The 14215-nt window shown below is 34.4% G+C and overlaps 1 protein-coding gene across 10 annotated transcripts in view; it reads left to right on the forward strand.

Annotated features, from left to right (window-relative positions):
* The window catches only part of ZNF438 (zinc finger protein 438), a 185583-nt gene that overhangs the window by 27761 nt on the left and 143607 nt on the right, over window positions 1-14215 (forward strand). For all 10 annotated transcript variants that reach the window (XM_070501323.1, XM_014851776.3, XM_044762003.2 and 7 more), the window contains exon 2: window positions 13782-13839. In XM_070501323.1, coding sequence (XP_070357424.1) covers window positions 13812-13839 — 28 coding nt within the window. In that variant the 5' untranslated portion in view covers window positions 13782-13811. The remainder of the gene's footprint in view (window positions 1-13781; window positions 13840-14215) is intronic.

A 14215-nucleotide genomic window follows, 5' to 3' on the forward strand; every position in this document is an offset into this window, starting at 1 on the left:
CAAAATTGCCTCTCAAGCCTATGCTTCTTGTTCCGCCTGTATTCTTTTCTTATTGGTGAATGACAGTGTTCTTTTTCTCCAGTAAGAAATCTGGAACTCCCCCTAGTTCTTTACTCCTTACCCCCATATACAGTCAGTTGATGTTCCATACTGTAAGTATCCCTCAAGTGCATCATTTTCTCTCCATCACTACAGTCTCTGCTTTAGTTTGAACCCTCATTTCTTTTCACCTGTGCTGTTATAATGATCTCTAAAGTGCTTTTCCTGCTCGGATCTCAGACTTTCTCTTATTTATACTTCATACTGTTGCAAAGTGATTTTTGTTCTTTTAAATGGTAGTCTGATCACATTATTCCTGAGCTCAAAATTCTTTGGCCTCCTGCACCTTCCAGATAAAATCCAGACTCCAGTGCAAACGAAGGGCTTCAGGATTGGGTCTCTTCCCACCTGTCTAGCATTTGCTTCTCTCGGCCCCCGCCACTCTGGGCTTCATTGCTGACCTGGCCTCAGTTCTGAGTTCTCTTGGGCCTTGGTGCCTTTGTACATTTTCTCCTTGCCTGAAACACTTCTCTCTCTCCTTCACTGCTTTGGTGGCTCCTGCTTACCTTTCAAGACTGAGCTCAGGGAGGCCTCTACTGTCATGCCGCTTCCCCGGCCCCTTTTCTGTATCTGGGAATTAGATCCTCCTTTTCTGTTCAACCATAGAGAAATGCAAATGGTACTTAAACACACTGCTCAATGCTAGAGGTTTGTTTAGTGCTTGCCCCCCTCTAGACTATGATTTCTTTGAGGAAAAGATTCTACTTTTCATCTCTTTCCTGATATAACTTAGTAATTGGTCAATAATTGTTTGTCGAGTGATTGAATGTTAAGGACACTCTTTAGTGAGAGAACCTGATCATAAAACTGAATCTGGAGAATTTAGGACTGGGAAACAATTTGGAGGGTAACGGAAACACTTTAGACTTGATTTGTTCAAGATTCTGGTGGAATTAGTGGTTCTTAGAGTCTGTTATAGGGCAGGGGTCGGGGTTGGTGATAAGTTGTAGAAATCATTTGAGTAATGTTCAAATTAGGTTGCTATTTTCATTTTCTTGAGAGTTTGAATGAAATCTGGAAATACGGCTGCTGTTACAGTTCTTTGGCATGTTAAGAACTCTATCCAGTAAGAGGAGAACATCTGATTTCAAACTTTTCTGATATATATGTAAAAGGATGCTAGGCCCTATTTATTTCATTGCTCTTTGAGAAGTTTATGCAGACTTGAAAACAAATGGTAGTTGTCACAAAACTGCCATTTCTGTGATATATAAATTTTATTTTTAATGTTTTAAAGGTTAGCTTATTCATCCATTGTTCTTGGAAAATATATATCTGCCAAAAATTTCAAAATAGATTCTGTTCAGTTCAATTTCAAAAATAGAGTTGTATGCTCTAAACTTGCATTGTCCATGTGGTAGCCACCAGCCGCATATGGCTATTTAAATTTGAATTTAAATTAGAATTAAATTAAAAATTCAGTTCCTTAATCATGCTAGCCACATTTCAAGTGCTTGATAATTGTATATTGGACAGTACAGATATAGGATATTTTCATCGTCTTAATAATTTAGTCAGATAATTAGCATATAATCTCAAATTTCTATTTTTAAAAAAATCAAAAAATGTTCTTTTGAAAAGAAAGTCTTGGGGCCGGCCGGGCCGGCCTGGTGGCGCAGCGGTTAAGTGAGCACATTCCGCTTTGGCCGCCTGGGGTTCTCCGGTTCACATCCCGGGTGCGGATGTGGCACCACTCAGCACGCCATGCTGTGGTAGGCATCCCACATATAAAGTAGAGGAAGATGGCTCTTCATCTCTTCGTGGATGTTAGCTCAGGGCCAGTCTTCCTCAGTGAAAAGAAGAGGATTGGCAGCAGTTAGCTCAGGGCTAATCTTCCTCAAAAAAAGAAAAGAATGTAAAACACAGATATAGAAAACCACCCAAATAAAATGTATGCTTTAATGAATTATTACAATGCCAGTAACACCTAGGTCAAGAAATAGCACTTTGTCTGTTACCTTTGAAACTTCCATGTGTCCTGTGTCAATCACATCCCTCTCTTCTACCATAAGTAACCATTCTCATAACTTTCATACTAATCACTTGCATTTTTCTTTTTATAATTTGCAGATCCACTTTGCTTCCTTAGACACTATAGTTTGGTGTTAACCAAAATAAAAACATTTTATTGAAACATAATTCCCATGTCATAAATTAACTCATTTAAAGTATACAATTCAGTGATTTTAGTATAGTCCCAGAGTTGTACAATCATCACAATCTAGGTTTAGAACATTTTCATCACACCAAAAAGAAAGCCATACCCATTAGCAGTCACTCCTCATCCCCATCCTCCCAATCACCCCAGCCCTGGCAGCCATTAGTCTCCTTTCTGTCTCTATAGATAGGCTTATTCTTATTTTTCATATAAATAGAATTACACAATAAGTAGTCTTTGTGTCTGACTTCTTTCACTTAGTATACTTTTTTTGAGGTTCGTCCATGATGTAGCATATACAGTTGTCCCTCAGTATCTGTGGGGGATTGTTTCTAAGACCCCACCTCCCCTCCTCCACCTCCCCATCCAATACCAAAATCCGAGGGTGCTCAAGTTCCTTAGTTGACGTTGTGTATCCATGGGTTCTGCATCTGTGGATATGGAGAGTGATTGTATTAGTACTTCAGTCCTTTTTATTGCCAAATACTATTCCATTGTGTGGATATGCTACATTTTGTTTATCCATTCATCAATTGATGACGCTTGGGTTGTTTCCACTTAGCAGCTATTATGAAGAATGCTGCTATGAACATTTGTGTACAAGTTTTTGTGTGGATTATGTTTTCATTTCCCTTGAGTATGTACTTAGTAGTGGAATTGCTGGGTGAAATGGTACTCTATGTTACAACCTTTGGAACTGCTAAACTGTTTTTCTAAGTGGCTGCACCATTTTGCATTCCCGCCAGCAATGTATAGTGTTCCATTTTCTCCACATTCTCATCAATACTTGTTATTATCTCTCTTTTTGATTATAGCCATCCTAATGGGTGTGAAATGGTATCTCATTGAATAGCAAATTGACGTAAATGAACTGTTTTCCTTTGCATTTCCATGGTAGCTAATGATGTTGGGCATCTTCTCATGTGCTTATTAGCCATTTGTAAATCTTTGGAGAAACATCTTTTCAAATCATTTGCCCATTATTTAATTTTTATTAAATTTATTAAATGACTGTTTATCTTTTTATTAATGAGTTACAAGAGTTCTCTATGACTAATACCAGTCCCTCTTAAGATACATGATTTGCAATTATTTACTCCCATTCTGTGGATTTTTTTTCATTTTCTTGATAGCATTATTTATAGCTGAGAAGATTTTAATTTTGATGTAGCCTAGTTTACCTTTTTTTTCTTTTGTCGCCTGTACTTTTGGTATCATGTTTAACAAACCATTGCCTAATCCAAACTAAGGTCTTAAAGAGTTATTGCCATGTTTTCTTCTAAGAGTTTTATACTTGTAGCACATACATTGAAGTCTTTGATCCATTTTTAGTTAATTTTTGTGTATAGTGTAAGGAAGAGGTCTAACTTGATTTTTTGCATGTGGATATCTAGTTGTCCCCTAGAACATTTGTTGTAAAGACTACTTTTCCCATTAAATTGTTTCAGCTGGCATTCTTGTAGAGATTTTACCATAAGTGTACGAGTTTATCTCTGAACTCTCAATTCCATTCCATTGTTTTGCATGTTTATCTTTAAGCCAGTACCATACTGTGTTGCATACTGCGACTGTATGGTAAGTTCTGAAATTGGGATGTGTGAGTCTTCCAACTCTGTTTTCTTTTTTAAGATTGTTTGACTATCCTGGGTCCCTTGCATATCCTTATGAATTTTAGGATCAGTTTTTCAGTTTCTGCAAAAAAGGCAGCTCAGCTTATAATAGGAATTGTGCTGAGTATGTAGACAATAAGGGGAGTATTGATATCCTAATAACATTAAGTCTTAACAGTCTGTGAACATGGCATTTTTTTCCACTTGTTTAGATTGTCTTTAATTTCTCCAAACAATTTTTTGTAGTTTCCAATGTGTAAGTCTTATACTATTTTTGTTAAACATCTTCTTAAGTATTTTTTTTTTGATGTGATTGAAAATGGAATTGTTTCTTAATTTCATTATTTCATTTTTGGGTTGGTCATTATAATTGTATAGAAATAAATTGAATTTTGTGTATTATTCTTATATCCTCCAACCTTGCTGAAACTGGTTATTCTAATAGTTTTTTTTTAGCAGATTCCTTAGGATTTTCTATATACAAAATTATGTTATTTATGAATAGAAATAGTTATACTTATTCCTTTCCAGTCTAGATGCTAGTTTTTCTGTTGTTTTCTTGTCTAATTGCATGGGCTAGAACCTGCAGTGAAATGTTGAGTAGAAGTGGTAAGAAATAGGACATCATGTTCTTGTCCTAATTTTAGGAGGGAAGCATTCCATTTTTCACTATTAAGTATGATGTTAGCTGTGAGTTTTTCATAGATGTCCTTTATCTGATTGAGGAAGTTCCCTTCTATTCCTAGTTTGTTGAATGCTTTTTATGATAAGATCATGTTGGATTTTGGCAAATGTTTTTTCTATGTCTATTGACATGATCATGTGATTTTCATTATTTTTTAAAATTTTATTAATATGGTGTGTTATATTAATTACTTTTTTGTATATTGAACCAATCTTTCATTCCTAGGATAAATCCTACTTGGTCATGGTGTATAATACTTTTTATATATTGCTGGATTTGGTTTGCTAGTATTTTATTGAGGATTTTTGTATTTATATCCATGAAGAATATTGGTCTGTAGTTTTCCGGTGATACTTTGTGTAGTTTTGGTAATAATGGCCTTGTAGAATGAGTTGAGAAGTGTTCTCTTCTTTTTTCTTTTTGGAAGACTTTGTTAAAGATTGATATTAATTCTTATTTAAATGATTAGTAGAATTTACCAGTGAAGCCCTCTGGATCTGCGCTTAATCTTTGTTGTAAGCATTTTAATTACTAATTCAATTTCTTTACTTGTTATAGGTCTATTCAGAGTTTTTACTTCCTCTTGAGTTAGTTTCAGTACTTTGTCTTTTTCTAGGAATTTGTCCTTTTCATCCAAGTTATCTAATTTGTTGGTGTATGGTTGTTCATAGTATTCCTTTACAGTACTTTTTATTTCTGTGTGGTCAGTAGTAATGTCCTTTTGTTCAATAGCTATGTAATTTGTGTGTTCCCTCTCTTTTTTCTTGGTTGCTCTAGCTAAAAGTTTGTTGATTTTGTTGATCTTTTCAAAGAAACAACTTCTGTTTTCACTGATTTTCTTTCTTATTTTTCTGTTCTCCTTTTCGTTTGCACTTTATTACTTCCTTCCTTCTGCTTGCTTAGGTCTAGTTTGCTCTTTTTTTCTCAGTTCTTAAGGTGGAAGTTTAGCTTATTTATTTGAGATCTTTATTTTTAATATAGGCATTAACAGCTTTAAATTTCCCTCTAAGTGCTGCTTTCTTTAGCTGCATCCTGTAGGTTTTGGTATGTTATGTTTTAGTTTTCACTTATCTCAAGGAATTCCCAAATTTCCTTTATGATTTGTTCTTTGACTCATTAGTTGTTTAGCGGTGTATTGTTTTATTTCCACATATTTGTGTATTTCCAAAATTTCCTTTCATTACTGATTTCTGATTGCATTCCATTATGGTCAGAGAACATTCTTTGCATGATTATAATCACTTTAAATTATTGAAGGTTGTTTATGACATAGTATATGGTCTATTTTAGGAAAGTTTTCATGTGCCCTTGAGGAGAACGTGTATTGTGTTGATGGGTGGTGTGTTGTAGGTCTAGCTGGTCTATAGCTTTGTTCAAATCTTCTGTTTCCTTGTTGATTTTCTTCCAGGTTGTTCTATCTGATATTCAAAGGGGATATTGAAGTCTCCCATATCATTTTTGAATGGTCTATTTATTCCTTCAATTCTTCTTTTTTTTAAACCTATTTTGTCTGATTCTCTTATGGTTGCTGTTGTGTAGTTTATCTTTTTCTATCATTTCACTTTCTACCTGTTTGTATCATTGAACCTAAAATGTATCTCCTGTAGATGGTATACAGTCTATAGTATATAGTTGGCTTTTAAAAAAACAGAACCTGATAATCCCTGCCTTTTGATTGGGTTGTTTAATCTATTCACATTTAATGTTACTAATATGATTGGATTTACATCTGCCATTTTGCATTTTGTTTTCTATAGGTCTCATGACTTTTTTGTTCTTTTCTTTACTGCCTTCTTTTGAATTAAGTGAATATATTCCTATGTGGTATTTTAATTTCTTTAATAATTTTTAATTTACATATTTTGCATTTTGTTTATCGTTTGCTCCTGGGTTTATAATATACATCTTAACTTACAATAATCTACTTCTGAGTTTTGTTTACTTTTAGCAAAATAAACTTTCCTCCTGTTTAGCTCCATTTCCCTTGCCCCCTCTTTTTTTTTTTGCTACTATTGTTATACATGTTATATATTGTAGAAAATCCAACAATATATTATTATAATTTTTACTTTATATAATCTTATGTCTTTTAAAGAAGCTGAGAGAAGAAAGCAAGTACATATTTATAGAATTAGTTATATTAACTTTTCTGTTTTTCATTCTTTTTATATGTTCCTGTGGGTTTCAGTTACTATCTGGTGTTATTTCTTTACTCCAATACACCCTTGTTCTCACCTGCCTCCTCTATTTTGTTATTGTCAAATATGTAAAATTTCCATATGTTATTAGCCCAAGAATACAATTGTATGCATATTATTTTATTGGGTTAATCTTTAAGTCAGTTACAAGAAGAAAAGGGAAAAATATGCAATTATAGTGTCTGTTATAATTATATACATAATTCCCTTTATTCTCACTCTGTTTTTTGTGTGGATTCAGGTTACTGTTTTGTGTCATTTGCTTTCAGCCTGTAAAATTCTCTTTAGTATTTTTTATTAAGCAGATCTCTTAGCAACAAATTCTCTGTTCTTTTTTTTTTCTGGGAATGTCTTGATTTCACCTTTATTGTTGAAAGAGTTTTGTTGGATATAAGATTGTTCCTTCAAAGTTTTTTACTTTCAGCAGTTTGAATATTTAATCCTACTGCCTTCTGGTCTCCTTTATTTCTGATGAAAAGTCAGCTTTTAATCTTACTGGGGTTCCCTTGTAGGTGGTGAGCCATTTTTCTCTTGCTGCTTTCAAGATTTTCTCGTCTTTGTTTCACAGCATTTTGACTATAATGTGTTTAGGTGTGGATCTCTTTGTATTTATCTTGTTTGTAGTTCATTGAGCTTCTTGGTTGTGTACATTCATAATGTTTTAATCAAATTTGGGGAGATTTCAGCCATTATTTCTTTAAATCTTTTTGCTACTCCTTTCTCTTTTTCTCTGGCACTCTGTTCATTTTTCTTCATTCTCTTTTTCTCCCTCTCCTTCAAACTGCATAATCTGTTTATCTCTGAGGCGTACCTCAGAGATATTGCACGTTTGGTTCCAGACCACTGCAATAGTGTGAACACCACAATAAAATGAGTCACGCGAATTTTTGGGCTTCCCGGTACATATAAATGTTATGTTTACACTATACTGTAGTCTATTAAGTATGCAGTAACATTATGTCTAACAGAACAATGTATATACCTTAATTAAAAAATAACTTTATTGCTAAAAAATGCTGACTATCATCTGAGTCTTTGGTAAGTCATAATCTTTTTGCTGGTGGAAGGTCTTGTAAAAAATGCAATATCTGGGTACCAGCCCATGGCCAAGTGGTTAAGTTTGCGTGCTCTACTGCGGCGGCCCGGGGTTTCGCTGGTTCAAATCCTGTGTGCGGACATGGCACCACTCATCAGGCTACACTGAGGCGGCATCTCACATGCCACAACTAGAAGGACCCACAACTAAAAATACACAACTATGTACATGGGGGCTTTGGGGAGAAAAAGGAAAAATAAAATCTTAAAAAAAAAAGCGATATCTGTGATGCACCATAAAGCAAAGAACACTAAAATGAGGTATGCCTGTATCTTCAAGCTCTCTGATTCTTTCTTCTGTCAGTTCAAATCTACTGCTGAGCTCCTCTAGTGAATTTGCCATTTCAGTTATTGTACTTTTCAATTCCAAAATTTCTATTTGTTTTTTTAATCATTGCTATATCTTTATTGATATTCTCTGTTTAATGAGATATTGTCGTCATACTTGTCTTTAATTCTCTATCCATGGTTTCCTTTAGTTCTGTGAACATATTTATAGTAGCTGATTTGAAGTCTAACATCTGGGTCTCTTTAAAATCAGTTTATATTGCCTGCCTTTTTTCCTGCAAATGGGTTATACTTTGCTGTTTCTTTGCACATTTTGCAATATTTGTTGAAAACTGGACGTTTTAAATAACATATTGTGGTTTAGATAATGTATTGTATTTTGTGTACTGATAACCTCAGGGCTGAGGGTTAGTGTTGTTGTTTCCTTAATCATTTATTTATTTTTTAGTGACTTGCCTGAGCTGATTGTATTAAGTATATATTTCCCCATAGTGTACAACCTCTCATGTCCCTGCTGAAATTTATTTTCTTGTTTTTTTCTTTTAGCCTTACTACCTAAGGGTTACCCCTTGGTCAGCATAAGCCACTTATTGGTCAAAGGTAGTGCTTATACCCTCCTAGCCCAGTTAGATTTTTACTCTTTACTGTTAGATGTGTGTGTGGCTTGAAGAATGCTACCATAGTTGATGAAGTTTAGGTATTACTCAGTGATACAGTTCATAAAGGAAAGACAGAATAAATTCTTGATTTTCTCCTTTGATTTAATGGTTCTTAAGATAATTAGCACTGTTTTATCTCTTGAAAGTGACCAAGTTTTAAAAAATATTATGGACGCTTAGAATTAAACATATTTGATGGATTTTAATCAGTTTCAATTAGTGTCATTAATAAAGCTAAAGTTATTCTATCTTTGGCCCGTGGGAGCTTTTCAAAATTGGCTCCTGAGCCCTAGAATCAGCTGTTTCTTTACGAAGCCCTGGTCTCTAAGGGATGCTCATTGATACTGGGTTGGTCAGTGTTTCTAGGCCTTTTCTATAAACAGAGCTCAGAAATTATGCTCATATTTGAGATAAAATGAAAGTTCCTCACAAACTTATATTGATGCTTCCAATTAAAACTCTAGACTAGGGGCCAGCCCCGTGGCCGAGTGGTTAAGTTCGCGTGCTCTGCTGCGGCGGCCCAGGGTTTCTCCGGTTCGGATCCTGGGTGTGGACATGGCACCGCTCGTCAGGCCACGTTGAGGTGGCATCCCACATGCCACAACTAGAAGGACCTGCAACTAAGATGTGCAACTATGTTCCAGGGGGATTTGGGGAGATAAAGCAGAGACAAAATAAAAGAAAAGAAAACAAAAAAACCTCTAGACTATACTGCATTTAAATCTTCCTTCTGTATCTCCTTTTCTCTATGCCACAAGTGACTATAGAATTAGAAAAATCCCATAATTATTCATTCATTTTTATGCCATATTACACATGCAACAATCTCAGAATGATGACACTAGTGCTACTAGAACCATTATGATTACCAAAAACATTAAAAGACATAGTTTTGTATACACCCTCACCATCTTTAGAGCGTTGAGGACTAGCGATGTCTTCTGAGATGCCGTTTATTTAGCAACATTTTAGAGCACCTTCCCTATCTCAGACTCCCACTAGAAAGGAGGTGCAAAGAGGAGTAAGACAGGACCCTGTTCTTTAAAAGCTGGGTGGTTGGATTATTTGGTGTCATTCTGGTATAGGAACGTGTGGCCCTAGAATCTGGATTTTATTCTTCTTTAAAGGTGATGGTAGTGATTTCAATTGCATGCTTCCTAAAATAAAGCCATTTCACTTTCTGCTCTTATCAGGGGACACCTTCCATTGGGTGGAGTTCCTTAATGCCTTTTAATCTCCCTTACCTAGTGTATTAGTCAGACATTCCAGAGAAATAGAACTAATAGGATATATATATATGATTATAGACTATCACATCTTTTGTGGATGCGATGTATATATATAGAGAGAGAAAGAGAGAGACAGATTGAGAGAAGTCGTGTGTGTATTTTAAGGAATTAGCTTACATGATTGTGGGAGCTGGCAAGTCTGAAATTTGTAGAGCGGGCCAGCAGGCAGGAAATTTAGCTAAGAGTTGATGATGCAATCTTTAGTCCAAAATTTGCAAGGCATCATAGCAGCCTGGAAACTCACACTGGGTTTTTATGTTGCAGTCTTGAGGCAGAATTGCTTCTGGGAATTGAGAAAGTTCAGTCTTTACTCTTATGGCCTTCAACTGATTAGATGAGGCCCACTAAATTATGGAGAGTAATCTGTTATATTTAAAATCAATCAATTGTAAATGTTAGTCACATCCACAAAGACCTTCACAGCAATGTGTAGACTAGTGTTAGACCAAACAACTAGGCACCGTAATCTAGCCAAGGCGACACATAAAGTTAACCATCACACTTAGGTTACCATTTGATTTATTGCCAAACTGAGATTCTTTTGACAATAAGGAGTATTAAAAAATAATAAAATTATATAATTTTATTTGTTGATTGGCAAGTTGTTTTTATTGGTGAATGTATAAAATAGTTCTAAGAAGTTATTTTAAAAATAAATTTATTTCTAAAAGATATTAACATATTTCCATGTACATTTAAGCAAAACAAAATTGTTCCATACTGATTTTCTCAACATTAAAAAGAACATAAATAGAATTCTCAGTAAAAGTTCACATACATTATTTGGTTTCTTAGTCATAATTTGTATCTAATACTGGGTCTCTGTATTTTTCTGAAAGAAATGTAGTTTTGAAATATGGTTGTACTATTTTTAATTGTTTCATAAGATTATAGTCTTCAAAGTTTCATTTTATAGTTACTAAATTTGAAATTGTTGATTATTTTCAACAGTTACTATTCACTGTAAATCATATTTTTAAATTTGAGAATATAATATCTGTCGGTACTGAGGTACCCAAGTTCAAAACAAATTCTAATAAATTTAGATTATTATGAGTTTTGATTTTTTAAATAGTTTAATATGAAAATATTCCAGCCCCCAAATTTTCCCAAGTAACTGGTTTTTTCTTTTTACTTTATTTAGAGTACCTTTAGTCAGTAAAACTTTTATGAGACAAAGCCTGTCCAATAATTTCTATCTATTTATAAGTCTTTTGAATAGTCTACTAAATTTAGATGCTGCTGCATTGTAAGCATTTTGAAGTTTATTTCATCCCGGTACATAGTATAACCTTATCTAAGTAAAAAAGTAGGTTCTCTGTATAAATTACATCTTGCCTTAAAAGTGTCCAAATGACGGAACAAAGTGCAGCCAAGACATAGAGCACTCGATGGAAAAAGCACAGTGCTGTTGATGATTTTACGAAGCAAATGTTAACAGCCCTAAAGATTTCTAAGACAAGTAGCAAAACAGAGAAAACGTACTGCCATGCTGATGTATTTTACTTTTATTCAACATCATCTTTGTCACAAAAAATATTTTAGTTCAGTTTCTTTAACGATGTGCGTGTTTAAATATTTGTAAATTGTGCTTGCTAGACTACACATCTGTAGTAGATGCGGTTGCGAAATGTATTTGCTTCTCCTTTGCTTGGTGGTATATTGCAGTTCACATGGCACAGTTGTGAATTATATGTGAATCACAACCATCTCCAAGTTTATTTCTGTTCCATAATTTTCTAAATAGGAACATTGTTTTTTACTCTGTGATGCCGTGCTTGACCAAATTGTATTTGTGTTATTACTGTAAAAACAAATACAGTCTGTCCTCATTATTCGCAGATTCCATTTTGTGAATTCTACTCACAAAAATTTATTTGTAACTGCAAATTCTGCACTCGTGGCGCTTTTGTAGGCATTCACAGACATTTGCATAGTGACAAAAAATTTGGATTGCTCAACATACATGTTCCCAGCTGAGATAAAACAAGGCACTTCTTTTCCTTTTTCTGTCAGCTCTTATACAGTAAACAAGTGTCCTTTTCGTGGTGCCACAGTTTTTGCATTTTTGTGCTTCTTGTTGGTGATTTCACTGTTTAAAATGGCTCCCAGGCATAGTGCTGAAGTGCTGTAGGTTGTTTCTAAGTGCAAGAAGGCTGTGGTGTGATGTATTTTGTGGAGAAAAATACATGTTTTAAATAAGCGTCATCCAGGCATGAGTAGCACTATTGACTGAGTTCAATGTTGGTGAATCAGCAATGTATATTAAATTTAAAGTGTCTTTAGGCAGAAGCACACGTAAAACAAGGTTATGTTTGATCAGTTGATGAAAATGTTGTGGCCAGAGGCTCACAGGAAATTAACTTGGTATTTTCTCTAAGAAGAATGGTTTACTGTTGGATAATTCAGGGTTCATGGTGACTTTATAGGATTTATTTACTGTAAATAATGAAAACTGACTAATTTTATCTTTGTTGTTGAACTTTTTGACTGACTTTAAATGGTAGTTATGACAGCATCGGTTGTTTCACCTTCTACAAAATGAACTTCCAAAAGCTTTACTTTTGATTCCATAAATTGGATGAAAACAAACTATTATTGGAATTAACTGATTTTTCTATTTGATGTATCTCCTGACACTGAGAGAAAACTGGCATCATTTAAGTGTGAATTTCTTCTGCTAATAGAGCCAACAAAATAACAGCTCTGACTTAACTTTGTCTATGTGAACAAGATTTGTACTCAGAACTGAGTGAGATAAACTTAAGGAACAGTCGTTTGATCTAAATGAAAAGTCATGCTTTACAGAGTAATATATAAAACATCTTTTTCATCTGCTTTTCTTAAATTGATGTCTGAGCAGGGGCAGCGACATTGAATATTTCCTCCAGTATTTCTTTGCCACCAAGTTGAAGGAATAGCTGTCCCCAGCTGCTGTCTGAATGCACTTTCTTTCCCTGCAAGTGGCGTGGGTGCTGTCTGAGAGAGGTGTCAGTTACGGCCCTCCAGAGATGGCTTACTGCTCGGGGTCTTTCAGATTTAACCACATGTTAAATTGGCAGCTGGGGTCACTGCACGTGCATCGACTCTGCTGGATGAGATCGTGGCAGAGCCTGGGAGTAAAAGTCCTGGCTAACTAATGCTACCATAAAAACAATCACTAGAAAGTGGAAAATCCGGGACAAATAATAAATTGAGTGGGACATTGGGATAATAGACATAAATTGGGACTGTCTCAGGCAAACTGACACACATGGACACTTTACCAGACACTTGTCTTTTTAAAAATCTCTTAACCCCAAGGTCTTGATTACTATTTTCCCATCAAAAAGGCTGTGCTGTCAATATGATTCACTTGTTTGTGACTGTTGAGTAATTGCCGCAGCATTATGCACGTGGAAAAGAATGTGAAGCATTCTTCTTAGTCAGTTTTATTCATTGTGGCATTTCTTTTTTTCTAGAACATTTTCTGTTCATCTTAAAACCTTTATTAAATTTTGCATGTCTTCATTTTTAAACTAAAGACATATAATAAATTTATGGACTTATTCTCCCTTAAATTAGTTCTTTTGTTATCTTAATAAAAATATCATACAGCAATTAACAATAAAAGTTGGGAATGAAAGGCAGTTTTTACATATATTTGATAAAAATGGATTATCTGAATATGATTATAATAATACTTTATATTCTATTGCAGGATTAATTAAAAGAATTTGCCATATGTCTTATGACTCTACTGGAGCTGTGGGAGATAGGTAAGTGACAAGTGTTTTTTGAAAAGATATTTCTGAAGCATTAAATAATTTTATCTCATAGGTTCCTGACAAAGTAGGCAATGGGGCATATCTTATTTCAGTGATTTACCTCTTTTTCTTCTCAATAAAACAGTAGAAATATCATCTTTACATGAATTTTAATGTAACATTTCCCTAATATCAGTAAATCATATTTTCCAGGAAGCTGTAGGTTTATTTTCTATAATAATTATAATGAGGACATTGTTAATAAGACACATGGGTTTGCCATGTTACAAAACTTAAAGCACTAAAAAAAAATCGTTAAATGCAATGTGGTACCCTAGATTGGGTTTAGAACTGAAAAAAGACATTAGTGAAAAAGCAGATGAAATCC

Source organism: Equus asinus, chromosome 29 (assembly GCF_041296235.1).
Source record: "Equus asinus isolate D_3611 breed Donkey chromosome 29, EquAss-T2T_v2, whole genome shotgun sequence".
Lineage (NCBI taxonomy): Eukaryota > Metazoa > Chordata > Mammalia > Perissodactyla > Equidae > Equus > Equus asinus.